Source organism: Cyanistes caeruleus, chromosome 3, assembly GCF_971803275.1.
Source record: "Cyanistes caeruleus chromosome 3, bCyaCae1.hap1.1, whole genome shotgun sequence".
In the NCBI taxonomy this organism is placed as follows: Eukaryota; Metazoa; Chordata; class Aves; order Passeriformes; family Paridae; genus Cyanistes; species Cyanistes caeruleus.
The window spans coordinates 1,284,831-1,312,491 of NC_141703.1; the positions used below are offsets into that span (position 1 = coordinate 1,284,831).

Below are 27,661 nucleotides of genomic sequence, written 5' to 3' on the forward strand. Positions count from 1 at the left end.
GTTTGGGATGGGGTTGGGATGGGGTTGGGATGGGGTTTGGGATGGGTTTGGGATGGGGTTTGGGATGGGGGTTGGGATGGGGGTTGGGATGGGGTTGGGGGTTGGGATGGGGTTTGGGATGGGGTTGGGGGTTGGGATGGGGTTGGGATGGGGGTTGGGATGGGGTTGGGATGGGGGTTGGGATGGGCTTGGGATGGGGTTGGGATGGGGTTGGGATGGGGGTTGGGATGGGGTTGGGATGGGGTTGGGATGGGGGTTGGGATGGGGTTGAGATGGGGGTTGGGATGGGGCTGGGATGGGGTTGGGATGGGGTTGGGATGGGGGTTGGGATGGGGGTTGGGATGGGGGTTGGGATGGGGGTTGGGATGGGGTTTGGGATGGGGGTTGGGATGGGGTTTGGGATGGGGGTTGGGATGGGGGTTGGGATGGGGTTGGGATGGGGTTGGGATGGGGGTTGGGATGGGGGTTGGGATGGGGTTGGGGGTTGGAATGGGGGTTGGGATGGGGGTTGGGATGGGGGTTGGGATGGGGGTTGGGATGGGGGTTAGGATGGGGGTTAGGATGGGGTTGGGATGGGGTTGGGATGGGGTTGGGATGGGGGTTGGGATGGGGTTGGGATGGGGTTGGGATGGGGTTGGGATGGGGGTTGGGATGGGGTTGGGATGGGGTTGGGATGGGGTTGGGATGGGGTTGGGATGGGGTTGGGATGGGGTTGGGATGGGGTTGGGATGGGGTTGGGATGGGGGTTGGGATGGGGTTGGGATGGGGTTGGGATGGGGTTGGGATGGGGTTGGGATGGGGGTTGGGATGGGGTTGGGATGGGGTTGGGATGGGGTTGGGATGGGGGTTGGGATGGGGGTTGGGATGGGGGTTGGGATGGGGTTGGGATGGGGTTGGGATGGGGTTGGGATGGGGTTGGGATGGGGGTTGGGATGGGGTTGGGATGGGGTTGGGATGGGGTTGGGATGGGGTTGGGATGGGGTTGGGATGGGGTTGGGATGGGGTTGGGATGGGGGTTGGGATGGGGTTGGGATGGGGTTGGGATGGGGTTGGGATGGGGTTGGGATGGCTGCCGAGCTGGTTAACCCCGTTACCTCGGAGAGCCCCTCGCACTGCACGTGGGCCTGGATCCACTCCAGCCTGTCCGAGTTCTCCTTCTCCCGCACGCCCTCGTTCACCTGCGAGCACAGCTCCTCCGCCTTCTCCAGGGCGTGCTTCAGGTGGCTGTGGTCAGGGTGGTTCTCGGGGGTGTTCTCTATTATCTGCACACAAACAGGGCCCTGTCAGCTCAGCCCTGCAGCCCCATGCTTCCCTTCCAGGCTTCACTGCTGGCAGAGCCAGCCAAGGCAGCCTGCATTTATCATTTATCATATTTCTCATCCTCCTTGGCAGCCATGAGGAGTGGGAGAGCAGCACTGGCTGGGAAGAGCTGGATCGCAGTCCTGCACAGCCTTTGCAGCAGGACTGGCTCCTGTGGCAGAAGCATTGCAGCCAAACACAGAAACACAGCCATGACTGCTGCAGGAATCCCTGCCGTGCCAATATCCAATCCCTAATTCCCTGTGAAAGCCTTGGGGCTTGTTCCGAGGTGTTATTTGGGATGGGAAGTGTTAAGCAACAAATGGAAGTTAGGAAAGGGCTGTAAATCCTCCAGCAGCATCAGCTGCAGGGGGAACTGCAGCAATCCCGGCTCAGCCTCAGCTCCTGGCCCGTGGGGAGGGAATGGCACTGAGGGGAAAGGCAAATATGAGCACAAGGTTGTCTTGTTGCTCCTGTTATCTGAAATTTTAATTTTCACTCATCACTTGCTGCCTTCTGTTTCTTTAGGTGCAAGCTTCACCTCTGTTTCAAATGGAAATATCGAATAATTTCACCAAACCCCAAGGAATGATCCCATTTTCTATACTGGAATTGAGTATTAAAGGACATCCCACATTCCCCAGCACATCAGAAACATCACAGTGACAAAGCCTGACACAAATAAAGAAACAGGCCTGTGATTAAGGTGTAAGCAAAGCAGCACCAAACCCATCATGTTGCAAAGGAACGTACATTTTTAATTATTAGTGGGTATCTGGTTACCCGTTGCATAGGCTTTAGTAGAAAACTTGATAGTGGCATTCCTTTACAGCGAGGATCCATTGCTAACCTCTGAAACATTAGAGAGGTAAAATCTGGTTAGTCAGGTGCTTTAAACCCTGAAAAATGAGCTCCTCCAAGAAAGGAAAAGGGAAGGCAATAAATGAGCACCAATCCTCAGCTAAATCTGCTCTGAGATCACATCAGGAGAATTCCCTGTGGGTTTTGCAACATTTCTTCACCTTCCTTGTCTGGAGGAGAATCCCAGGATCACCAGGGCTGGAGGAGCCCTTCAGGACCACCCAGTCCCACCCAGCACCACCCCAAACCCTGTCCCCAAGGGCCACATCCACACTCCTCTGGGACAATTCCAGCCACTCCAAACCTCCCTGGGCAGCTCATCCCAAGGCCTGACCACTCTGTGAGGGTAGAAATGTTTCCAATCTGCAACCTGAGCCTCCCCTGATGCAATTTGAGGCCATTTCCTCTCGTTCTGTCACTTGGGACACGGCAGCAGAGCCCGACCCCCCCGGCTGTCCCCTCCTGCCAGGGACTTGTGCAGAGCCACAAGGGCCCCCTGAGCCTCCTTTGCTCCAGGCTCAGCCCCTTTCCCAGCTCCCTCAGCCCCTCCTGGGGCTCCAGACCCTTCCCAGCTCCCTCAGGAATTCTCCAGCCCCTTCCCAGCTCCCTCAGGAATTCTCCAGCCCCTCCAGGTCCTTTTTCAAGTGAGTGGTCCAGGAGTGGACACTCATTTGTTCAGCAGATCAGCCACGTGAGGAGATGCACAGAACTCCCAGGGGTTGCTGCTTCTCTTGCCTTGACAAACTCCTTGAAGTCGGGCACTTCATCCGTTTTCTGCTGGATGAGGGCGGCCCCGTTGAGCTGGCAGCTGCAGAACCTGATGTAGGGCTGCATGTGGGGCAGCTGCGCTGTCAGGATGTCCCCGATCATCTTCACCGGCATCTTCTCCCCAGACATCTTCTTCCTCACCCGCAGGGCCCTGAGCAGGAGCAGGGGTTGGACAAAGAGCCACTCCTCAGTTATGGAATAAAGGGGTGGCTTCTCATTCATTATGGAAACGCAGAGAACGAGAGATGCCTCGGCCACGAGATTTACTGCAAGGACACAATAACCCAGGCTAACACCTTTCCCTGTCCTGGTCAGCCAGGACCTTAATGCAATGCCAGATCAGAGGTGAGAGAGAGAGAGGAGGGGAATTTCCTCTTCTATTGGTTTCCTGGTGTGTGAGGGAAGGAGGGAAAATCCCATCACTCTGAGTTCTCAGCCTGGTTTCCTACGGGAAGCTTCATTGTCATTTGTCCTGTCACCACCACAACCGCCCAACCTGTGGGCCATTTTCAAACACATTTTACAAAAAAACCAGGAGATATTGCAAAGCTGTAAAATCTCTGTAGGTTCAGTGAAATTTAACAGCTCAGTAGGGAAACAAAATAACTTTCTGAATGCTTTTGCTTATCCAGGTGAAGGTTTAACTGTGCCTTCCCTCCGTGTGGGTGGGTCTCAGTGGTTTGGGGAGGGGTGCTCTGGGCACAAACACTTTTGGATCCAGGCAAATCCTGCCCCGTGGGAAGCCTTGGCAAGCTCTGCTCTTCAGGGGAGAGGAGGATTTGCCTTCTGAGCACAGGAACAGAGGGAGTGCAATGGCAGAGAGCTGCTGGGTTCTTCTCAGCTGCTCTCAGCCAACACTGCCCCCGATTGCTTCTTCCCCACAAGGAGAAACATGTGGCCCTTCTGGTTGGGATTTGTCTAAGTGGCAAATATTTTCATGCAGAAGAAAGGAGAAGCAGGGGGAGAGGCCCAGGGCTCTGCTTTTGTGAAGTATGGGGTGGAAAAAACCAACTTACTTCAGTAGTTTAATATTGCACATTATCAGCTCCTTCCAGTTAACAAAAATCATGGCAACTTCTTTTTCTGTGACCAGCTCAGACTCCATCAGTGGTTTCTGGAAGATCTGGGGATCAGAGGGGAGGCCATTGAGGGTAGGTACAGACAGAATTCCAGCATGCTCCATGCCCCAGACATCCATCGTGTTCCCTAAGGAGATCTCAGGTAGGAGGGGCTTTAACAGGGAATATTCTGAATTTGTAGGGGTGGTGGTGTTAATTCTAATCTGGATAATCTGTTTGAAACCTAGGAATTTTAGCAGAGGTCTCCTATAAAAGATCTCAGACTCCTTTGATAATAACTGAAATTTGGACTCTTTAATGGAAGATCTGATTTCTGTGAGGGTCCCAGGTTTGTGTGTCTTGAACTCTGCTTCAAAAAAGGGCTTTGCTTTTCTGTCAGGAGAGTTGTTCATAGTTCTGTGCTAATTCCTTGTTTCCTACCTCTAAAGCCAATTTCAGGAAGTGATAACTGAGCCCCACTGTGAGCACAGTGCTCCACTTCATTGCATTTGTTTAAGTTTCAGAACTTGTGCATGAAAAATAAACACTGAGAGTCAGGAGCTAAGGGGCTTTGCTAAAATGACACCTCAAACATCAGCATTTTGGTGATGGCCGTGTTTGCAGCCTCCCACAGCTGAATCTGAATAAATACAGATAAATGAGGATTGGATGGAGACCCCCAGGGCAGGCAGAGCCAGCAGTGAAATGCAGGAACTTTGCAGAGTGCAAGGACTGATTTGGCCCAGGGAGGAGTGCCCAGGGCTGCCCCACCTCTGTCACCAGCTGCAGGTCATTGACGTAGTTCTCCTCGGTGACAATGAGCTCGTGGATGTAGCCCTGCCTCTTCCTCTCGGTGGGGGTCAGCATGTCCAGCAGGTGCAGGTCTGCACACCCTGCAAAACACAGCACAGCCCGCATTCAGATTCATTTTCCCACATGGACTCCACAGGAGCTGCCTGCTCTGCCCACTTCATCCCCCCTAAACACGCTCCTCAACACCTTTTAGCATTTATCAGAACAAAGCCATCCCTGTGGGTCAGCTCTTCCCTGGGGGCCAGGCTCCCTCAGCTCTGCCCATTCCCAGCCTCGCCCTGGAGGCCCCCAAAGCCTTGGGGATTGGGATTCCAGTCCCACACGGATGGCTGGGGATGGAAAAGGGGGAGAAAGACTTTGTGTGGTGTGAGGAGGATGCAGAGATATCCCAGAGGGAATTAGGGAGGAGCTGCAGTGGCCCGAGGGGTGTGCTGGAATGATTCCCTCAGCTGATGGATGCTCCATGGCCAAGGTTCACCTCTCCCCTTCTGGCCAAAGACATCCTGCTCAGGAAGGGCCTGCAGGGCCTCTGCCCTTCTTCACACTTAAATAAAAACTGCTCCTAAATGTTTGAAGGGCTTGAGGCAGGACATGCAAAGGTCACTGGGGGTCCCCAGATTCCACTGATTCCTGGGCCAAGCCAAGGGGTGGATTCTGTTCTCCTTTATGTTTAAAAGCAGGAAAAGGTTGGCACTGAGAGCTCCTCTTCCATCACTTTTGTCCTTTCATTGTTGCAAACCTCCCCTGCACTGATCCCCTGTAGATGGGAGGATTTTTACATCAATTCCACAATCTCAAATTATGTTTTCTACTCTGAATTTAATTCCATTCCTTCTTCTGTGGGCCATTATTTTCCAGCTGAGTTTAATTAAGTTTTTCTGAGACTGGAACACAGAATGTTTTCTCCCAGTTTTTGCTATTTTTCTGCATAAAATACCATGCATTTCAAAAAGCAAAGTTGATTTCAAACAGGTGGAAAATGTTTGGCTCTAAAAATGATCTATTTCAACTATTTTCACACAACCAAAATTCCCCAGTTGAGTTCTTTCCCTCACCCCTCAGCAAATTCAGTGTATTCCCCATGGCAACAAACTTTCCTTATGGAAACATCAGGCCCCAGGTTACTCCTTCAGTTCTTTGCATATAAAGTTAATATTTAAGGAGTATTTCCTGCATTTTCCTGCATTTCCAGATTCCTGAATGGAGCTCAGACAGTGCCAATGGGAAGGTCCAGGGTTGTCACCATTATTGCCATGGAATATCAGCAAAATCTGCTTTTAACTGATCTGTGCTCCTGATAATGGAATGATGGATTTGACTTAAAAAAATCAAAACAAATCAAATCAAATAAAAAATCAAACCCAAACAAAACCAAATGAAATAAATGCAGAAAAGGAGATGCAGAGTTTCCTGTGTGACTCTGAAGCTGGGATCAGGCTGGGAGCAGAGGAACACTGATAAGGCTCCCCTGAGACAGGGGGATGTCACAGCTCTTCACAAAGTGCAATTGAAACTTTGCTTGCAATAAAGATTTGGAGAAATACCAGTTTTATGCCAAAACAATTAATTTTGGCCCCTTTCAAAAGCCAGCAGTTTGATCTCTGCTGAATAAATGTCTGATTTCAGAGCAGTTTATTTGGTACCAAATAAAGAAGAAACAGCCCCAGCTCTCCCAGTGCTTCATTAGAAGAGAACCAAGTGTTTAATTACTTTTCCTTGGGGAAGTTCTTGTTCAAAGATTCAAGGACCTTGGCCTGAAGGTGATTTCCAACCACCAGGCCTGTGGAGGGAGCACTGACATTTTGAATAATGAATCATTTTAGTGGCTCCCTTGGCAGCATGGGCTGCTCTGAACCACGACAAACACTCTGCTTTTAGATGTGAAATATTTGGGGAAAAAAAAAATGCCCAGATCTGAGCAGAACATCCCAAAGAGACTTTCCTGGGAGGGGATTTTCTTCCTGAGGGGCACAAGTACAGGGATTTTTCTTGGTTTTGTATTAACATCACCAAAGAAGAACTGGGTTCCTTTCCAAGTGGGAACGTCTGGCTCGTTTTTCATGGATGCCAAAGGACTTTGGTGAACTGAATTCCATTGATCACAGAATCCTGGAATGGTTTGGGTTGGGAGGGACCTCAAATCCCACCCATTCCCAGCCCAGCCATGGCAGGGACACCTCCCACTGTCCCAGCTGCTCCCAATGTCCAGCCTGGCCTTGGGCACTGCCAGGGATCCAGGGGCAGCCCCAGCTGCTCTGGGCAATTCTTTTCTTCAATGCAGTAAAAGCAGGGGAAATGACAATAATGAACTTGCTTTGTTCTCAGGACAGGGAATCCATGGATTCTGCCATTCTGGCTGGACTTGGAGAACCAACAGACAAAAGTAACTGTAGATCTGTGCCCTGACCTCCCAGCACCACAGCCCCTGCACATCAATGGGCTCCAAAAATGCAAAAATCATTTCAAGTCTCTTTGTACAGAGTAAAGATGTTGTTGTTCTTCCCTACAAAGTCAGCCCTGGAGATCTGGGTCTCCCAAGATAAACACTGAGCCTAAAACAAGATGCTGCTTTTGGGGAGGTTCTGCTGTGGAAATCCTGATCCACATCCCTGGCCACAGCTGCTGATTCCTTTTCATTTGGGGAGGTTTTCTAAGCGGTGCCACTGCCAGATCTCCCTGTAAGCCTTGTGCTGGCCCCATCTGCAGGGACAAGGCCACAGGAGACTTAAATCTGTCCTGTTAGAGGGAACCAGGAGCAGGCAAAATGATGTCACAGTTTACCTCCAAATCCTTAAGGAGAAGGGAACAGCACACCAGGAGAGCAGCCCTTCACTCAGGTAAATTATTCACAGAATCCCAGGATCCTGGTGCTGGAAAAGCCCTCGCAGCCCAGGGAGTCCCAGCTGTGCCCGATGCCCACCTTGTCCCCAGCCCAGAGCCCTGAGTGCCACGTCCAGCCCTTCCTTGGGCACCTGCAGGGATGGGCACTGCAAAGCTCCCTGGGCAGCCCCTGCCAAGGCCTGAGCTCCCTTTCCATGGGCAAATTCCTGCTGCTGTCCACCCTGAGCCTCCCCTGGCCCAGCCTGAGGCCTGAGCTCTCCTCCTGTCCCTGTTCCCTGGCAGCAGAGCCCGACCCCCCCGGCTGTCCCCTCCTGCCAGGGACTTGTGCAGAGCCACAAGGGCCCCCTGAGCCTCCTTTGCTCCAGGCTCAGCCCCTTTCCCAGCTCCCTCAGCCCCTCCTGGGGCTCCAGACCCTTCCCAGCTCCGTTCCCTGCCCTGGACACGCTCCAGCCCCTCCAGGGCTCTCCTGCACCAGCCACAACTGGAGCCAGCCCTGGAGGGACCTCAGCAGTGCTGAATTATTTAAATCACAGCAGTGCAACATTCAGCTTTCCTAGCACCTGTTCCAGATGCCACCAATTCCCCTTAAATCCCCTGGGATGGGCCCTCCACTGAGAGGCCATCCCAGGATTTGGGTGAGGACATTGTCTGGGATCAAACAGATCTCTCCATCTCAAACATCTGCAATGCCCAACCCCATTTTCTCAGTTACTTTCAATAATTTCAGCACGTTTGGAATGTCTCAAGCAGAGCACTGTGTTCCTGTCAGAGCAGAGCTCTTCCCTCTGAGGTGCACAGGAGGAGCTGGAACAAGCCTGGGCAGTGCCACTGGCAAAACCTGAAGCATTATTTAGTGTGGAATCGCCCTCCCTGGCACTGTTCAAAGGTGTGGAGGTGGCACTTGAGGATGGTGCTTCCCACTCAAGCACTCCATGAGTCACTGATTCTACCAATCCCTTTCCAGAGGCTGCTTGGGGACAGTAAAATCCTACATGTGAGGGCAAGAATGCATCCAAAAGTGTAAACCACCGTCCTGGAATGGTTCAGAACGTGTCAGGAAATGAAATCTCACCCCTGAATTGTGACCCAGGGCCTGCCTGAGCCCCTGGGCACTCAGGGCACAGAAGCAGCAGAGTCACAAACAGCAGCCACGGGTCCGAGGAGGAGGAACTGCACAGCCCCATTTCACAGGGAATTCCACAAATCATGAAAGCTGCTGTGCAGGCACTTCACTTGGAACCAGCAATGTGGGAACCAAATGCAGTATTTTAAATGTTCCAACCTTTTATCAAACAACATTTTATTATTTTTTCACTTTCATTTGGCAGAGGGACAGCTCCGGGCTCTGCTCCTGCCACAGGGACAGCAGCAGGGAGCAGCTGCAGCTGGCCCAGCAGGGATTTAGGTTGGCTTTTAGGGCAAGGCTCTTCTTTCCCCACAGGCTGCTGGCACTGCCCAGGCTCCCCAGGGAATGGGCACGGCCCCGAGGCTGCCAGAGCTCCAGGAGCATCCAGGGATGCCCAGGCTGGGCTTGTTGGGGGGTCTGGGCAGGGCAGGGGGGCACTGGCTGATCCTGGGGGTCCCTCCAGCTCAGTTCCAGTGCTTTGCTCATTAAAGGCCCCGGGTGGGCAGTGAAGTCTTGCTGAAAACCATTTTAGTTTGGAACTGCACCAGCACAAAGTCCTGGAGCCCAAAGGTCACCTCAGCACCGTGTGCAGCTAAGGAGGAGTTTGTTTCCCTGTTGTGTCAATTCAAATGATGCAGGAATTTTTGAGGTGTTGCTCCTGAATCTACTGAACTTGTCTAAAATGAATTTATAAACAAGTCATTTGTCATCTGAATTTACTGCACAGAGGTTGCTGTATAACAAGTTAAATAGCTGGAGTCAATAAGCACAAAGAACTAAAAAGTGCTTTAAAACCAGAGAACAAAACCAGAATTTCAGTCATTTTGGTTATGGGAATAAAATGTGCTCTGTGAGCTCATGGGGACAGAAAGCGAAGCCACTAAAGCTCCAAAAGAATTGAGGTTTAAATAAAACTGATCCTGAATATAAAGCAAAATGTTCTCGATAAACCCACGTTTCAGAGCTAAGAGTTGTCTTGGACAGATTTCAAGTATTGAAAAGAACAAATTCTCTGAAAGCACATCCATGGGAATTCTTTGTCAGCAGTTGGATACAGAGGGAATTCCCACAAACAATAAAAACAGTGAAGAATAAAATCAGCAGCACTGGGAGCATCTGGAACTGCAGCCTCCTCTCCATTCCTCAAGTGACAATTCCTGTGCAAGGGGAGAAGGTGCCTGGCACAGGGAAGTGAATATAAAGAACCAATTCACAAAATCCCAGGATGATTTGGGTGGGATTTTAAGGATGAGCAGAGCCAGCCCTGCCATGGCAGGGACACCTCCCACTGTCCCAGCTGCTCCCAATGTCCAGCCTGGCCTGGGGCACTGCCAGGGATCCAGGGGCAGCCCCAGCTGATCAGATTCCCCTTCTCATACATCTATTTATATATATTTATATCCATCAGGACAAGTGCAGACAGGTAAAGCAGTCACTGCCCTGGTCCCTGCAGCCCAGGGAGAATCCCTGAGGAGGAGGAGGAGGAGGATGAAACATTCCCTGCCGAGCTCCCAGAGCCCCCTTAGGGACTCATGGAGGAAATAAATGTTACAGGGACTCCCACATCTGACACTTAATCCACAAGGGAGTCTCTCTGGGATTCTCTACATGAGATTTCTTTTGCTCTTCTGCCTGAGGGGTCCTGGCACAAGCAGCACCTCGTGTGTGCTCAGGGTGGGCAGCAGCAGGAATTTGCCCATGGAAAGGGAGCTCAGGCCTTGGCAGGGGCTGCCCAGGGAGCTTTGCAGTGCCCATCCCTGCAGGTGCCCAAGGAAGGGCTGGACGTGGCACTCAGGGCTCTGGGCTGGGGACAAGGTGGGCATCGGGCACAGCTGGGACTCCCTGGGCTGGGAGGGCTTTTCCAGCACCAGGATCCCGGGATTCCCTCTGAGTCACAGCGGGACAACTCCAGATGCCCCTCCCAGGTCACTTTTAGGACTTGGTGACTTTGAAAGGCTCCAGTGTCAGCCCCTGGAGGACACAGCAGAGCAGCTCCTCCCTGCAGGGCGCTGCAGGAGCCTCGTTTTTCCTCCCAATTGATGTAAAGAGAAAGAAAAGAGCAGCACCTGAATCCCCTACAGCTAAATTACTGCAAATATTTCACTACAGATCCAGTTTGTAGCTGTGGCCTGAAGTCACAGGAGCCACAATGTCCCTAATGGCCAAAGCCTTTAGTCGAGTCAGATTTTCATCCCAGCAGCTCAGGATGGGCAAAGAGAGATCCTCTCGTTCAAATATCAGTTAATGCACAAAATATTGACAGAGTGGAGTCAAATCTGGCTCCATCCCCACAGAAAGCACTGAAAATCACAAGTGGGATGGGCTGTTCCATTTCTGCAGTTGTCAGCAAGTGGCCATGATGGAGAATTATATTTTTAGGGTAGAAATGAAGGATGTATTAGAGCTTAAATACTGTCCTAAAAAGAAGGAAAATCTGTGCAGTTGTGCATATTTTCAGATTTGAGCTTCTGGTATAAAACACATCCCAAATCAAGGTAAACCCATGGCAAACCAAGCAAGAATATTTAATTTATCTATTAAAAAAAAAAAGTATCAAAATCCACTGATTGGAACCACGTAGAAAGCCTGGGTAGGGAATCAGAGGCTCCTGAGCTGGAAGGGTCCCACCAGGAGCCCAAGGACACCCCAGCAATCCCCCCTCAGCCAGAGGGGCAAAAGGCTGCAGGTGAGGATGATGAATCTGAGAAATTAGAGTGAAACAACGCTCCAAGAACCCAGGAAGTTGTCCCTGTGAGGGGCAAAGGGCTCCAGGCTGTGCTGCTGGCAAATCCCTCGGTGCTCTCACGCCCGTGGCGAGCTCGGTGTGACCCAGCAACGAGACAACAAACACGTGTCGGCCTCTTTTGTAGGAAGGATTTAATTCTCTATACATGGAACTAATTGGAAAGGCTGTATTACAGTTGTTAAAGCTGCAGGTTTTTATATATTTATATAATTTACATTCATAGTGATGAAATACTGAAGTGCAACTGAGTAAGGAGCTTGACTTGTCCTTTGCACCGCAGGACGGGTCGGGAGCGGGAGCTGGGCTGGGAGGGCTCCAGGGACAGTGGGACACGGAAAGCAGCACGGAACTCAGTGGTAAATCGTTAGTAGCAGGGCTCTGTGGTGCTCCAGGCTTTGGGAGGAGGGCACTGCCAGCAGCAGGAATTTCAGCAAGAGCCGGCCACTAACGCTAGACACGGCCACGGCTCGGCTACGGCGCGGCTACAACTCCACTGCCAGCTCCGGCTCCTGCTAATCCGTACAAACTCCACAGTCTAGCTTCAAAAAATGTAAACATTGGAAATTAATCGCAGGGAGATGGTTCTATACATTCGTTCTTGTCAGGAAAATGACTGGTTCAGGCGGTGCTGCACAGAAAGGGAGGGAGGGAGGGAGGGAGCCCCGGGGGCTCTGCCAGCCCTGGAGGAACATTCCAGGGAACGCTGCACAGCACCAGGAGCAGGCTGGCTGCTCACTGCCTGCAGCCACAAATGTGCAAAATCCAATCAACAGAGCTGGGGAAAACATCGCTCCAGGCTCACGGGAGGAGGGCATTTCCCCTCTCCACCATGGGTTACACACTCAACAACAACACCTGCTACAAACAGTACAGTAACTACAACAAAATACCTGGAACTGGGCACATTTCAACTTCCTTAAACTGATTTAAACTCCTTCTGTTCTTTTGTAATTAAAAAGAAAAATTATAAAAAAACCAAGAAAAAAAAAAAAAAGAAGAAAATTAAAATAATAATAATAAAAAAAAAAAGACATATTGACAACACTGGACAAGTGAACAATAAAAAAGAAAGATACATAAAGTCTCCAATTCATGGACATTTGGAACAATTTTAATAGCACATGCAGCATTCCTTGATAGTGGGTCTTTTTGCACAAACAAAATTGCAATGAAAAAATTTAATTTATACTTTTCCTTTAAAAGGCTAAAATATATCTTTAAAAAATAATTTTTTTAAACTACCAAAAGCACCTGTGCAAAGGTGGAAAAATTAGTTTGGTAACTCTGAAAGCCACAAAAGGACCCACTATCCTCTGATTATTTTTATTATTATTTTTTTTTAGTGTGTGTGTGTGTGTTTTGTGTGGTTTTTTTGTTTTGTTTTGTTTTGAATCAGTTTAATTTTGTCGGTGATTAGCTCGACCACTGCGATTCCATGCAACTAAATGTCAAATGAGGTAAAACTGCTGTGCAGTGTGTTCTTGACTCAGAAGGCAGTAGATGATCATGCTGGAAGGCACATGATCAAGGCTCCCATCATCCCTCTGGGCACTGCTATGGGATAGTGGGTCTCTTTGAGGACTTTCAAGCCTGAGTGGGGGATGGACAACATATGATTCCTAGAAAAAGGAGGAAAACAACACATAAGCAAAACAAAACAATGAGCAAATTCAAGCTAGGGAAATGAGGCAGGCGTGGCAAGGCATGGAGCAAAAATGATCTGGGTGGGGATGGGGGAGCAGGGGGGGGAAACGGGGACGTGCTCCGGGGATGGGAAGGAAACCAAACACAACGGGGGGGACAGAAAGGTCTTCAAAGAGCCCGGGGGCTGCGCGGGGCCCGGCAATGCTGCATGTTCCACCTGCCCCGGCCGCACACTCACACTGCTGGCTCGGGTCCGTGTCCGTGGTCAGCTTCACGTAGTTGGATGGGAAGAGCCCCACGTGGCCGTTGACCTCCCCCTTCCACCAGTCGGGGTCCTCCCTGTTGAGCACGGTGATGATCTGGCCCTTGTTGAAGGCCAGCTCGTCGTCGTTCTGCGCGCTGTAGTCGTACATGCCGATCACCTGGCACACTGCGGGGACAGGGGCACCCCCCGGTCAGTGCCACCCCCTGCAGGGTCACCGCTGCCACCCTGCCCTGCCCAGACCCCCACAACCCCAGCCTGGGCACCCCTGGGGGTCCCCAAAGGCTCCCGGAGCTCTGGCAGCCTCGGGCCGTGTCCTGACCCCCAGCCCCAGCCTGCCCACCTGCAGAGGTCACCTCTGGCCCCTGCCCGTGGCTCAGGACAGCTCCAGGAGCCTGCAGTGACCAGAGCCCATCCTGGGGCTCGGCTCAGCCCCCCCAAACTGACTCAGGTGTTCAGAAATCCCAAAGAGTTTCATGGAATCCCAGCAGGGCTTGGCTCAGAAGGGACATTAAAGCCCATCCAGTGCCACCCCTGGCATGCACAGGGACATCTCCCACTGTCCCAGGGTGTTCCAGCCTGGCCTGGAACCCCCCACCAGGACAGGAAAATGTGGGACACATTTGAACTTCCACTACTGGAAACTGCATAATCCAAAAGAAAGCAAATGCTGACGTCCTTGTTGTCCCAGTGAGGTTTTCAGAACAAAAAATGTTGGAAAATACAAGAGAAAATTAACAGAACTGGAGAAAAAGCATCCCAGGCCATCCAGGCTGCTCTGCTGGCACCCCAGGACTGCTTCCAGCAGGGATTTTCTATTTCCTGGCAGTGGAACTCATCCAGTCTCAGGATGCAGCTGGTTCTGCTCACTTCTGACAAAGCAGTTCCCTGAATTCTCTGAAGCAGCAGGACTGTTTAGTTAAATAAATAATCCCCTCTATTTCTCTGCTGGTTTCTCTTTGCCAGGCCACAGGGCTTCTGGTTTTTCCCACCAGACATCAGACTTCTATTAATGAGCCTTGCTGGCAGCTTCCCTCCAGTGGATTAATCCTAAAATTTGCTTTTCTTTTCATCCTTGTTCCAAGCCAGCAACTTGCCAAATTTGCCAAACAACTTCTCTCTTTTTTTTTAAATTACAGTTTAATTAAGATTCTGATGTTCTGCAGACAATGCAAAAAGTGCTGAAATTTTATTCTGTAAAATTCAATGCCTGGGGGAAGTCCCAGATTGTCAAACCTGAAATCATTTCAAAAATATAGAAAAAAAATCTCATTGTATTTCCTTGTAAAAGAAGGTTGTGTCTCAGTGCTGAGTTACCATTCTAAACCTGAATTCCATTTAGAGAAGGCATTTTCTGGATCTTTACAAACACCACCAGAGGGGCCAGTCAGCACCAGTTCCACAAAGATCAAGGAATGGGATCTGGAAAGGCCCTTCCAGCCCAAGCAGGCTGTGATTCCAGGGAAATGTTCATGTTCTGTGGTTCCTGGCTCCTTTCCCAAACCCTGAAGTGCAGGAGGAGCTCCCTGCCCGTGGGGTTTGTCCCTCATCACCTCAGCACAAACGGGGGCTTCTGCAGGAGAGGAGCCCCAGGTGCCCAGCCCGGATCCCCCTGAGCCTCCCCAGCTCCTGCCCCGGGATGGGGATGGGATGGGGGATGCAGGAATATCCCAGAGCTCCTGTCCCACAGTGCAGGGCAGGAATGGGATGGGATGGGGATGGGGTGGGTTGGGATGGGCTGGGATGGGTTAGGATGGGATGGGTTGGGATGGGGATGGGGATGGGATGGGGATGGGTTAGGATGGGATGGGGATGGGGATGGGTTGGGGATGGGTTAGGATGGGATGGGGATGGGTTGGGATGGGGATGGGTTGGGGATGGGTTAGGATGGGATGCGGATGGGGATGGGTTGGGGATGGGATGGGTTGGGATGGGATGGGGATGGGTTGGGATGGGTTAGGATGGGATGGGATGGGGATGGGGATGGGTTGGGATGGGTTAGGATGGGATGGGATGGGGATGGGTTGGGATGGGTTAGGATGGGATGGGATGGGGATGGGTTGGGATGGGGATGGGTTGGGATGGGGATGGGTTGGGATGGGTTAGGATGGGATGGGATGGGGATGGGATGGGTTGGGATGGGATCCATGGGATGGGTTGGGGATGGGTTAGGATGGGATGGGATGGGGATGGGATGGGTTGGGATGGGATGGGGATGGGTTGGGGATGGGTTAGGATGGGATGGGTTGGGATGGGATGGGGATGGGTTAGGATGGGATGGGATGGGGATGGGATGGGATTGGAGATGCAGGAACACCCCCGAGGCTCTGGAGCCCCCCACCCCTCCCAGCTGCAGGCCCAGGCCGCGGGGCAGGGCTCACCTGAGGCTGCTGCAGGCCTGGGCAGCTCGGTGGGGGTGCTCTTGCTGGTGCCAGGGCTCAGCAGTTTGACGTAGTTGGCGGGGAACCAGCCGATCTGGCGCTTCTTGCCCCGCGCCTGCGGAGACAGCGCCCGCTCAGCCGGAGCCTCGGGCAGGCACCGCGAGCTGAGCTCACAGCCCAGCTCAGCACGGGAAAATGGCTTTGCTGAGGAAAAGCTCAGCTCTTTCTGTGCCACTGCCTGAATATTGTAACATCAACACATTCACATTTCTAGTTCAAGGCTTGCATGATGTGAAGAATTACGTTTAAATAGATCCCCAGGTTGTGACAGTTTAAATGGAGATTAAGAATCCAAATTTTCTCTTTTCTTTTACAGAGACACATCCAAGCTTTTCAATGCCTTGTGTCACCAAAGCAGGAAACCTCCTCCTGTTATTTCCAATCCCCGTTTTCCACCAAATCCATAAAAATTCCTTACAGTAAGAAAGGTTCTTCCAGAATTGTGAATCCCAGCTCCTAACCCTATATCAAGAATGATTTTAGCTGTTTATTCTCCGTGTCAGAATTAAGGTTGGCATTTTGGGCAAGGAGAATTTTGCCTCATAAAAACATTGTTAACTTTGGTGGAAAAAAAAAGTCATCTAAAGGATTTACTGTTCTTGAACTACTTTCTTTCCTCTCCAAATCTTTACTAAAAAAACACTTGATCTAAAGTCTATTTAGATCATTTAAGATATTTTTGAGCACTGCATTAAAACGGCAATATAATTCTTAAAACATTTTCCTTATTTTCCCTTCACTCTGACCCCCAAGTGTGGAAATGGAGAATTACAAGAACACTTGGGGATTGCTAACAAAATAAAACCCAATTGTAAAACCACATCTAAGACATTAAAGTGTCTAAACTTACACAGGAGCATTTATTCAACCAAAATTTAATTGTTTCAGAGCCTCACAGCAGCTGCTCAGGGATAACTGTGACAGCTCTTGCTCAGAGAAGTTTCTTTTCCACCTTAAAATACATTTAATGGAAACTGCTTAAAGCTAGAAGTTACCAGCAGCATCAGGGTTAGTGAGAGAAAACCCCAAAGGAATCCTGGAAGAGGATTTCTCACAAGAGATTTTATCTCAACAAAAAAAAATATCACCAGCAAAGGCAAAAAGGGCAGGTACAAAGTGTTCAAAATAACTGAATTAGTCTGAGATCTGCACTGCACAAATAAACCAACAGCACATATATATATTTTTATATATATATTATTATTATATATTATTATATATTATTATAAACCCTGGGGAGGGGTTTATTGGGAGCTGCTGCACTGCACAACATTGTCAAATCTATTTCTCAGGGGCACAGCCAGCATTTTGAACTACTAAAAAACAACATTCTTTTTTTAAAAAATTGAATTTTACTAGGAAAAAAAGGAACTAACTTGGAGCTCTCCTTCCCACCAACCACCTGGATTCTTCTTTCTGATGAGGATCAACTGGCCAGGAGCAAGAGTCAGCTGTTCTGGGCCTGTTGCTGTGTAAGAGGCAATAACTTGGGCAATTTCTGTTGAAGCAGAGGAGGAAAGAAAAGGTTAATTTGAAAAAAATCTGAATGCATTTTATCCAATGTTAATTCTGCTATAACTCTGTGTTATTTCTTTCCACAAAATTATTATGGATTTATGTATTTCCATGAATATATGTGGTAACTGTAAAATAAATGAGAGGTTCAGAGCACTACAGGAATAATTACAAGTTTAATTCCTATTAATTAATTAATAGGAATAATTACAATAAAAAGTAATAAACCAGAGGTGCAGGAGCTCTATGATAATAATAATAGTAAGAATAATAAGAATAGGAACTGTAAAACTCTTAAAAATCAGTGTTTTCCAGTAAATACATCTTTGCACTGTGTTCCCCAAGGAGAGGAGACAAATCAATGACAAAATAATGAAGATTTGCACCAAGAGGTGCAAATTAAGGCTGGCAGAAATTTTTTTCCCATTTTGAATGTCTTCCAAATGCAGCAAACAGGATTTCTCTGGCAATCTCTGGATCTCACAGAACAGCTGCCTTGCCTGGGCCCCTCCCAGCAGAGGAACAGGGAGCTCACAATTCCAGGGATTTACACAAAGCAGGTGTTGGAGCTTCCTCTGCTCCACAGTGCTTGTGGAAAGGCAGGGAACAATTCTGGTCCCCACAGGGTTAAGGCAGGTTTGGATGCAGCTGGAGCTGAGAGGAGCTGCAGGAATTCTGGTGCCCTCCCCAAGCCAGGCTTGGCCATGGGCAGGGTGAGGGGAACACGTCAAACACACCCAGAGGGGGCTGCTGCTGCTGCTGAACCTTCCCTGTGGGATCCAGGACAGTCACTCATCCCTCAGGGATTCATTCCAAGGGCAGCTGGGGCCAGAGGAGTCCACCAACCCTGGAAGGCTGGGAACTGAGGGAAGGTATGGTGCAGGGAAGATACAGAGAGAGCTGAAGCCCAACATGGAAACAATCAAATGATTGACGGGAAATTTAGAAGGAAAGGACCATTAGGAACACAAAAAATTATCAGAGAAGCATTTGAGATATGAGGAGCATAAGGAGGATGAGGAGCAATCCAAGGGCACTGAAAAGGACACAGGAATCAACTACAGCAGGATCTCCTTCAGGATCTGTAAGCAGGGAGAGGCAAGGGGAGCCAGGCAGGTGATGGAGAGGCCTGGAGCTGAGTTATAAAGGTGTTTTAAACCTGGATCTGGGATTAGCACACAAATTCATGGAGTCATGGGATGGCCTGGCCTGGAAGGACCTCAAATCCCACCCATTCCCAGCCCAGCCATGGCAGGGACACCTCCCACTGTCCCAGGAGCTCCCAATGTCCAGCCTGGCCTTGGGCACTGCCAGGGATCCAGGGGCAGCCCCAGCTGCTCTGGCAATTCCATCCCAGCCCCTGCCCACCCTGCCAGGGAACAATTCCTGCCCAAGATCTCATTTATCCCTGCCCTTTCCAGCAGCACAGTCACGTTCCCAGCCCAACAACCCCCTGGCTTTGCCCTCACCCAGCACTGACTCTGCTCTTGGATTTTCTCTGTTTAAATTTTCCCCTCTCCTGCCTGCACCTGCTGTATTTAATAAAAAATTCCTCCTGTTCTGCTGAGCAATCCATCAGGAAGTTTACATTCACTTTTGAGCAAGCAGATTATTATTCTCTAGCTGCATGTTATTTAGTGATTAACACACTAGAATGATTAGAGGGTGAATTCTTTTATTACAGTTACATTATTTATTAACTGCATTTTTTCCAGTTATCTTATAATGGTTTTCATCAATGCAAACTACTCCAAGATGACCAAGAGCAAGCATACTCTATTTTTATAGAAAGGTTTTGTTGCCACTGAATTGAACACTTCAAGAATAGTGAGAAGGTGCTGTCACAATATTTCACTCACCAGGTTTCTTCCCTAAGCTTCCCGTTTTCCCAGCTGCTCCTGGAGCCTTGAAATGGAGAACAAGATGCAGGTTTAGCACTCAGGTTTCTTTATCCAGTACATGAAAATTATTTACAAAGCTTCACTCAACACACCCAACAAGCATGGGAGTCAAAAACTCACAGGAAATTCTGTTCTTACAGAAATCCTTAATATTTTAGATGGCAATAAACATCAGGGAATAAATACCAAGCACGAAGTGAATGATTTGTTAATGCAGAAGAGCAAACTTTTATTCCCTTTCATGGGCTGCAAATAACAAAGTATATCCCATTTGTAATTCCAAAGTAGATCCCATTTGTAATTCCAAAGTAGATCCCATTTGTAATTGCAAATCCATGTATCTGCAGAATGGGAATTCTGTGGAGCTGAAGCTGAAATAACAATAGAAGTTTTCATCCCTGCAAACAGCTGGATTACAAATATTCCTGAGAAACTCCCTGCACTCAGGGTGAGGTGGGGGATGAACATCAGGGTCCCAGGATTGGGAAGCAAAGCCTTTGAACAACCACAAGAAGTCCAGCAAAACCTGAGATCAGTCCAGTTCCTGCTCCCTAAATAATTCCTGCAGTTCCCTCCCAGGCCACTGACAGTTTCATATCCTACAGTAAAGAGGTCTGAGGTGGGTAAGAGCAACTTTAATCTAAACTGTACTGTGGCCAGAAATGTTGGGGAGCCATAAATGTCCTCTTGCCTTCAACACTTCCACCTCCCCCAACTTCACCTTCTTCACCTTCAGGATCCTCCTTACAAAATTGGAGCCAACATCAAACCACCTGAAGGCTTCCACAGAATCCTAAATCCTCTGTGGAAAAGCACAGTTTCCTCATCCATATTCTCCCTGTCAACTGATGCTTTGGAAACTTGGGGATTCTGGCAGAAATGAATCTGAGGAGTAACTAAAGAACAGTTCTGTGGCCGAGAGGAAAGGGACATTCAAACCCCTGTGCTGGTTCTGAGTCCCCTATAAAATGGATTATTAATACACCTTGCCTTGCCTTGATGTCTCAGTGCTCCTTTCCTGTCACTGACAGGTTATTACAGTTATACCCCACAGGAGCAGCAAATCTTCCTCTCCTCCCTGAGTTCCTCTGAATGTCCCCAGATCTCAGCCCTCCCTGCAGCCCTGGGCTGGCTCCCAGAGCAGGGAGCCAGGAAAGCCCCCAGGGCTCAGGGACAGGACCCAGTGCAGCTCTGGGACAGGGGGAGATGGCCTCCAGTGCCCCATGGAGAAGGATGAACCAAAGGACTGACAGGGTGATCCCAGGAAGTGTTTCTGACAGAGGAACAGCCTCTGCCCTCCTCAGGAAAGAACAAGTGCCTGGACCTTCAGAGAACCCCTCCTCCCAAACATCCCCTGGTCAGCATCCACGCTGCTGGATTAGCAGCACATGGACAGAGCAAACAGGCTGGGATATTGTCTTTACTGTGAAACAGAGAGATGATTTTAAAATACAAACTTCAAAACCACCTTGACCAGACCAAGTCTGAAATGTCTTTGAGGATTCTCTGAATCCTCGGTGCAAAACCAGAAGGAACAGATGGAAAAATCCCACAGCACTTCAATAAATACCTAAATTCATAAATAAAGCATTTAGGATGGTTCCCATTTCTGGCCCACTCAGGAGATGGAGAAACATTTCCTATTCCTTGTGCTGAGAGAAAACAGCAGCGAGGACAGGCCCTGTTCTATCCCCCTGCACACCTGGGACACTCACTGAGCACCTGAGGACATTTTGTGACAAGTGATCAAGTCTCCAAAGCCAGCAGAGCAGAACTGGCTTTGGAAATTTAATAAACCCCAGCAAGGCCTTGCCAATTGTGTTGTACAGGACCCTTCAAATCCCAACTGGATCCATTCAGGGATTATTTTCTGAACCCCTATGTGAAGTTTTATAATCAGATGTTTTGAAATTGTTGTTTCCAAGCCCTCCCTGAGCTCCATCCCCACAGAGGGAATTCTCACCAGGGTCCAGAATAAAACCCTGTATCCACTCAGCTCCCACTAAGGAAAACCCTCAGGATGGGCCATTGTGCCATTGTTCCTCTGAAGAACAAAAACTTTCCCACTTTTTTAATAAACTGAAGCTTGAAGGAAGAGGGAAGGGTTTATTTTAGCACCGTGAGGTGAACAGGCACAGCTTAGCAAAGAACAAATTAAAGAAATTCTTGTGCTGTAGATACCATTGAAATTTTGAGTCATTTCTAGAAACTCTGCCCTTGCTGCTGAAAGATCACCCCTGCTTTTCTTTGGGCCTGTCAGCAGTGCAGAACACATGGAATTATTTCTCTTTTCAGAGCATTTTCCAGGCCTGGGCAGCTGTCCAAACACAGCAGCACATCTGAGTGCACACAGAGCCAGGACTGTGAAACCCTCTGCAAAAACTGGCTCTGGGACCAGACTGGAGAGCAAAACCCAATTCCCCACTTGGAGCCAGATCCTGCAGGCACAGGAACCCTGGGATGAAAACAACACCCCAGCCAGCTCTGTGCTTCATCCTCCCTCTCTCATCAAGAGAGGAGCTGAAGGTGGCATTTTCACCAGCAAAAAGGGCACTTGGAGCACTTTTGGGTGAAGTGCAGGGAGCTGGTGCAGCCCCAGCCAAGCTGAGGAGACACAAACACCAAACTGAGCTCTTGGACAAAAGGGGACTCAGAACTGAACTGTGAGATCTCCACAAGGATTTGCCAACAGTGCCCAAATCCCATCTCTCCAAGGGCTGCAATATTAAACATCTCTAACCACAAAGTTTTTAGTCCTGGCCCAGAAGATGTTGTTGGAATTTCTTGGCACTGCAGGAATTTCCTCTTGAAAGGTTTCCTGCAGCTGCAGATTTCACTGCAGGTTTTTCCCTCTGGCTTTTCCAGCAGCAGGAGTGGTTTAAGGAGTGACTCTGCTCAGGCTCTGTGTTGCAGTCTTTCATTGAGTATTTGTGCATTACCATCCAGATTGCCCAAAATCCACTGGTTTTTACTGATTTACCTTTAACCCCCCATTATTCCAGAGATATAAACCAGAATCCTTCTCATCAAGAGATCAGCCATGTACCCAACTCTGCATCTAAACTAATTCCTACTGGGAGATAAATTATCCTCTCAAGCCACGTAAATGAGAGAATATCTCACTTTAGAATGCCTAAAAATAAATCAATAAAAACAAAAAAACAAGGATATGTTCTATGGAGTTATTTTAAGATAAAAAGAGATGAAACAGAACCTCTATTATTCAGTCAAAAACTGTCAAATAAATACAGTAATTAGCAAAGTTTTGGTGCAAAATTTGTTGTTGACTGCAAGAAATGATGTAATAGACTGAAATATTACTGTGTAGATTTTTGGGGATTTTGAAAATAATGGCAGTAGGATACAGCTCAGGTATTAAAAACTTACCAGGGTAATAAAACAATCATGGATGTTCTGATCAGTGTCTAAAAAACTGCCAAGTGCACTACTGGCATGATTTTAATGGATGATCCCCCAGTCAATGAGGATTGATTTATTTATTTATGATATATTAAGTTGTGAAATGCAACTCTTGTTGTTATTGTCATTGTTTTTCCTTTCCACTCTCATTAAATCTGCAATGTGTTTTTATTTCCCCTACAATGCCCTTGCCTTGCAGCTACCACTACAACCCCAAAGAAAACATTTCTCTACCTCAGAATCTTTGAGTCTCACATAATTAGATGGGAAAACTCCTGATTTATCACCCAGCGTTCCCGTCCACCAGTCACCATCTTTCTTTGTCACCAGGATCAGGTCACCTTGTTGGAAAGTGAGGTCTCCCTGCTCCGAGCTCTCGTAGGTGTACATGGCAATGTACTCTGGAAAAGGGAAATACAGCACATGGAAAACTCCTGAGAGATCCCCAGTGATCCTCTGCAAAACCTCATTCATATCAGGGCTAGGCAGAAAGCAAATTATTTATTATTATTATTAATATTTTATATATAATTATTAATTATTTATTAATTATTTGTTACTCATTGAAACATCAATATTTAATGAATAAAATTAGATCTAGCAGAACTGAATAGGATCTATCCAAAGGCTGCCTCAGGGGGGGTTGTATATAATTTGCTAGTATAATTAAAATGTACATAAATCATTCATTTAGATATTAAACATGTTTCCCAGTGGTTTGTGCTGATGAGTGGAATTTTCAGAGTTTGGGATGCAAAGTCCACACACCTCAAAAATCACCTTCTGCACGTGGACCCTCTCAACAGAAGATGTTAAATCCTTGCTTTGTTGTCCCTCAAAATCACAGCTTTTTTGAAGTGTTTAAACCAAAGTTGTGTTCCTTTTTAATACAAACACAACACCTGAGATATCCCACCTGGGACAAGACTCTGCATGTCCACAATTCCCTCTCCTCAAACAGGAGGAAAACCAGAACAAGGTGATCCTGAAGGTTCCTTCCAACCCAAACCAGCTGGGATTCTACAGAGTATTTACTGTACTTTGAAATCATTGATTATCTCCCTTTTCTCTGCTGTTCCCTCCTTTGAGTTGCTCATGCCAGACACAAATGAAATGTAAATGTCCCTAAAACTGTACCTGGAATTGCAGTTGGAAACTCGAGGTGTGCTGTATCAGACACACAAACATTCACCTGTAACCTAAATTTAGATTAATTGATCTGCCTGTGATTTAATTAACCTACAGCTGACTCTGCACTGGAGGGGATTAAGAGTTAAGGCAGCTCAGGTGGGGACATTCTCCTGCAGCTGAAGGAATTCTCCTTTTAAAACCCTTCACTAAAATATCAGTGGATTCTGTGTCTGTGGCCCAGGCTCCACCTTTAACATGGAGCTGACCATAAGGATCCCAGTGCTCTCCAAGTGACTGACACTGCCTTCATTAAGAGCTTAATGAAACATTGGGAATGAGCTTTGGGGAAAATTTAAATATTTACCAATTCCTGACACCGTGTGCTTCTTGGGCCCTCTGTGAAAAACCCTTCTAGATCACAAAATGTTACCAGAATAATGGCAAAAATCTAAGAAATTTTCATATCTTTTGTGATATGTGAAACTGTTCCTTCTCTAAACACAACATACATAAACTGTAATAATAGTAATAGCAATAATGATGATAATAATGATAATAGTAATAATGATAATGATGATAATGATAAGAGTGATGATAATGATGATAATGATGATAATGATGATAATGATGATAATTATAATTACGATGATAATGATGATAATAATTACAATAATGATGATAATAATAATGGTAATTATTATAATGATGATAATAATGATAATAGTAATAATGATAATGATGATAAGTGATGAGAGTGATGAGAATGATAATAATGATAATGATGATAATGATAATAATTATGATAATTATAATTATGATAATAATGATGATAACAATAATTACAATAATGATGATAATGATGATAATTATGATAATGATAATGATGATAATGATGATAATAATGATGATGATAATAACAACAATAATAACAGTAATAATAGTAATAATAGTAATAGTAGTAGTAGTAATAATAATAATTTATTCTAGGTGTGCATCTGGATTTTAACACCACTTGAACAGCACAATCCTGATTTAGGCAGAAAGCAGAGTTCTTGTGTTCAATGCCAGAGTAAGAGGCTGCCAGGGCCACCCAGGACTCACCTTCCCCTGACATCGCTGCCTTGGCTGCTGGGGATGCTACTCTTTTCAGACTAGCAGGACTTTCTGAGGAACCAGAATCCATGCTTTAGAAGAAAATAATGGTTATTTAAGAAATTCAATCTCTTCAGAATAATTATTATTATATTTCAAACTTGAAAATGCACATTGCACCCCCAAGCAACTCCCTGGGTTTTAAAAGAAGAGACAGTAAATGTGCAAAATAAAGCTTTGAATCCAGTGGCCTGTTATGGTCATATTTAAGTAACTGTCTTAAATACAGAATTTTCTGCATCTCCTCTTTTTACTCAGGAAAAAAAAATTATATAAAATCATTCTCATTTATATTCCTAATGCTAATGTTGCCTTCACATTACAAAAAATGAGATTTTAAATGTTTCATCCTGCAAGAATAATGAGAAGTAATTTAGATTTGAAGAATACCTTTTAATTTTGGGCAGAGAGGAGCTCTGACTTACAGAGCTGTACTTCAGAAAGTCCAGTACGCTCATTTTTCAGTTTCAAGTCACATAAAATTAAGAAGGTTAATTAATTTGTTGGTGAGGCAAGACCCAAGAAGTGAGATCGGTTTTTTTAATGCTGACACAAATTTTCAGGATTGGAAGTCAAAACCCTCCAGATGAAAACAAGGCCATTTTTACAGGGTGAAACTTCAAAACTCAAGTGTTCAGCTCTTCCTATTTCCTTCTACCCCAGCACAGAATAAAGGACAGGAAAAGCAAACAAAATACCTGGTGGATTTCCTAATGGGGCCTGAAATGAGCTTGACGTAGGATTTGGGAAACCAGCCCTTCTGTCCCTGCACCTCCCCAAACCACCACATGTCCTGCTGCTCCAGCACTGTGATCACATCGTTCTTGTTGAAGTTCAGGTGGTTGTCCTTCTTTGCTCTCCAAGGATACAGAGCCTGTGCTTGAAGCCCCTCCACTTTTTCACCCTTCAGAAAGAAACACAGAGGAGTCACTGGTGCTGCACCTCCAGCAAGAAAGCTTCTTAAGGAATTACATCCCTGGGCTGCTGGGACAGCAACGAATACACTCTCAACTAAAGCAGCTGTTAAACTTCCAAAGTAATTCCAGAAATGTTTACAGTCCTCCTGCATTTCTGTCAGTTAACACACCATCAATGCAATGCAAGATTAAATAAATTTTACTTAAGATGCAATCCTGCTTTGGCAGGATTTAGAGTCCATTTTATGGAAATGATGCTTTGCTGCACATTATTCATGGCACATTCCAATTTCTTTTTGCTCTGAGGTAGATATTTAGCACTTCCCAGGACACATGAGCTCCCAAGAACAGTTTCTTGTTCCAGTGAGTGAAAGGAAATGCCTGAACAGAGGGACAGAATTCAGCTGGGAAGTTCTGCCTTTGCTATTTCACTTAACCCACCTGGGAGTGAAAGCTGTCATGGGAGTCAAGAAAGCCTCAAGGAATTGACCCAAACCTGGACCAGTAAAATCTAAAAAACTCATCCCAGACCAGCAAACCAGAAACTGATTTGTGTTAAATCCTGCCCCAGATGCTGCCAAGGGATCAAAGATCCATAGAATGGCCTGGATTGGGAGGGGCCTGAGAGCTCATTTCATTCCCACCCCAGCCATGGCAGGGCCACCTCCCACTGTCCCAGGAGCTCCCAATGTCCAGCCTGGCCTTGGGCACTGCCAGGGATCCAGGGGCAGCCCCAGCTGCTCTGGCAATTCCATCCCAGCCCCTGCCCACCCTGCCAGGGAACAATTCCTGCCCAAGATCCCAAGATCCAGCCCTGCCCTCTGCCCCTGGCAGCCATTCCCTGGCTCCTGGCCCTGCAGCCCTTGGCAATTGTCTCTCTCCAGCTTTCCTGGGGCTCCTTCAGGCCCTGCAAGGCCACCCTGAGCTCAGCCCAAAGCTTCTCCTGGCCAGGCTGAACAATGGCAGCTGGGCCAGCCTTTCCTACCAGCAGAGCTGCTCCATCCCTCTACTCATCCTGGAGCCTCCTCTGGGCTCTCTCCAGCAGCTCCAGCTGCTCCCTGGGCTGGGCCCCAGGGCTGGGGCAGCTCTGCAGGTGCTCCCCTATGCCAGGTGAGTGTTACAGTGCACAGACAAGGTTCACACTTGGCTCTCCAAGCCTTTGTGCTGGCTCAGAACATTTGGGGGAGCCCAGGAGCTCACCTGGCCCAGGACAGGGGAGGGGGACGAGCCTGTGACGGTGGCAGGAGTGAAGGCCGAGCGCTGCCGGAGCTGCCCCGCGCTGGGCACGGTCAGGGAAGGCTGAGCTGCCCAGGCATCCCAGTTATCACTCTCTGACTTCTCACTGGTGTTTGTTGGCCACCTGGAAAAAAAAAGAAAAGAACAATATAATTCCTACTGCTTTGAACAGGAGGAACAAAAAAAGCTTCCACAGAACAAATATTTCAACATTCTACATTGATTTCTTCTGCATGAGCACCTTAACTCCAGGTGCAGCAGTGCAAGTGAACACAGATCCACCACAGCTTTACCTTCAGAGGCAACCCCCAAACTGAGCTCCTTGTCCTTGCCACTGAAGGACAGGTTTTTATTTCAATTTGTAGCTGTGTCCCAACAAACAGAAGTTCAAGCAGTGCAGTGAAAAGAGAAATAAAAATAATTCATCATTATTCCCAAAACTGGTTGGAAATTTTCCCCCCTGCACATCACTGACCTCTCCCATCCCTTTCCTTTAGATACAGAATCATGGAATGCTTTGGGTTTGGACC

At 47.7% G+C, this 27,661-nt stretch overlaps 1 protein-coding gene across 9 annotated transcripts in view; it reads right to left on the bottom strand.

The window, feature by feature from the left end:
* Positions 1–27,661, bottom strand: part of ITSN1 (intersectin 1) — a 97,999-nt gene that overhangs the window by 7,320 nt on the left and 63,018 nt on the right. For all 9 annotated transcript variants that reach the window (XM_086883891.1, XM_086883885.1, XM_086883884.1 and 6 more), the window contains 13 exons: positions 27,096–27,255; positions 25,677–25,882; positions 24,928–25,010; positions 22,930–23,096; positions 19,234–19,279; positions 17,236–17,357; positions 15,800–15,914; positions 13,395–13,586; positions 4,758–4,879; positions 3,945–4,051; positions 2,896–3,079; positions 2,053–2,151; positions 1,095–1,262 (listed from right to left, as the gene is read on the bottom strand). In XM_086883891.1, the coding sequence (XP_086740017.1) occupies positions 1,095–1,262; positions 2,053–2,151; positions 2,896–3,079; positions 3,945–4,051; positions 4,758–4,879; positions 13,395–13,586; positions 15,800–15,914; positions 17,236–17,357; positions 19,234–19,279; positions 22,930–23,096; positions 24,928–25,010; positions 25,677–25,882; positions 27,096–27,255 (1,771 nt within the window). The remainder of the gene's footprint in view (positions 1–1,094; positions 1,263–2,052; positions 2,152–2,895; positions 3,080–3,944; positions 4,052–4,757; positions 4,880–13,394; positions 13,587–15,799; positions 15,915–17,235; positions 17,358–19,233; positions 19,280–22,929; positions 23,097–24,927; positions 25,011–25,676; positions 25,883–27,095; positions 27,256–27,661) is intronic.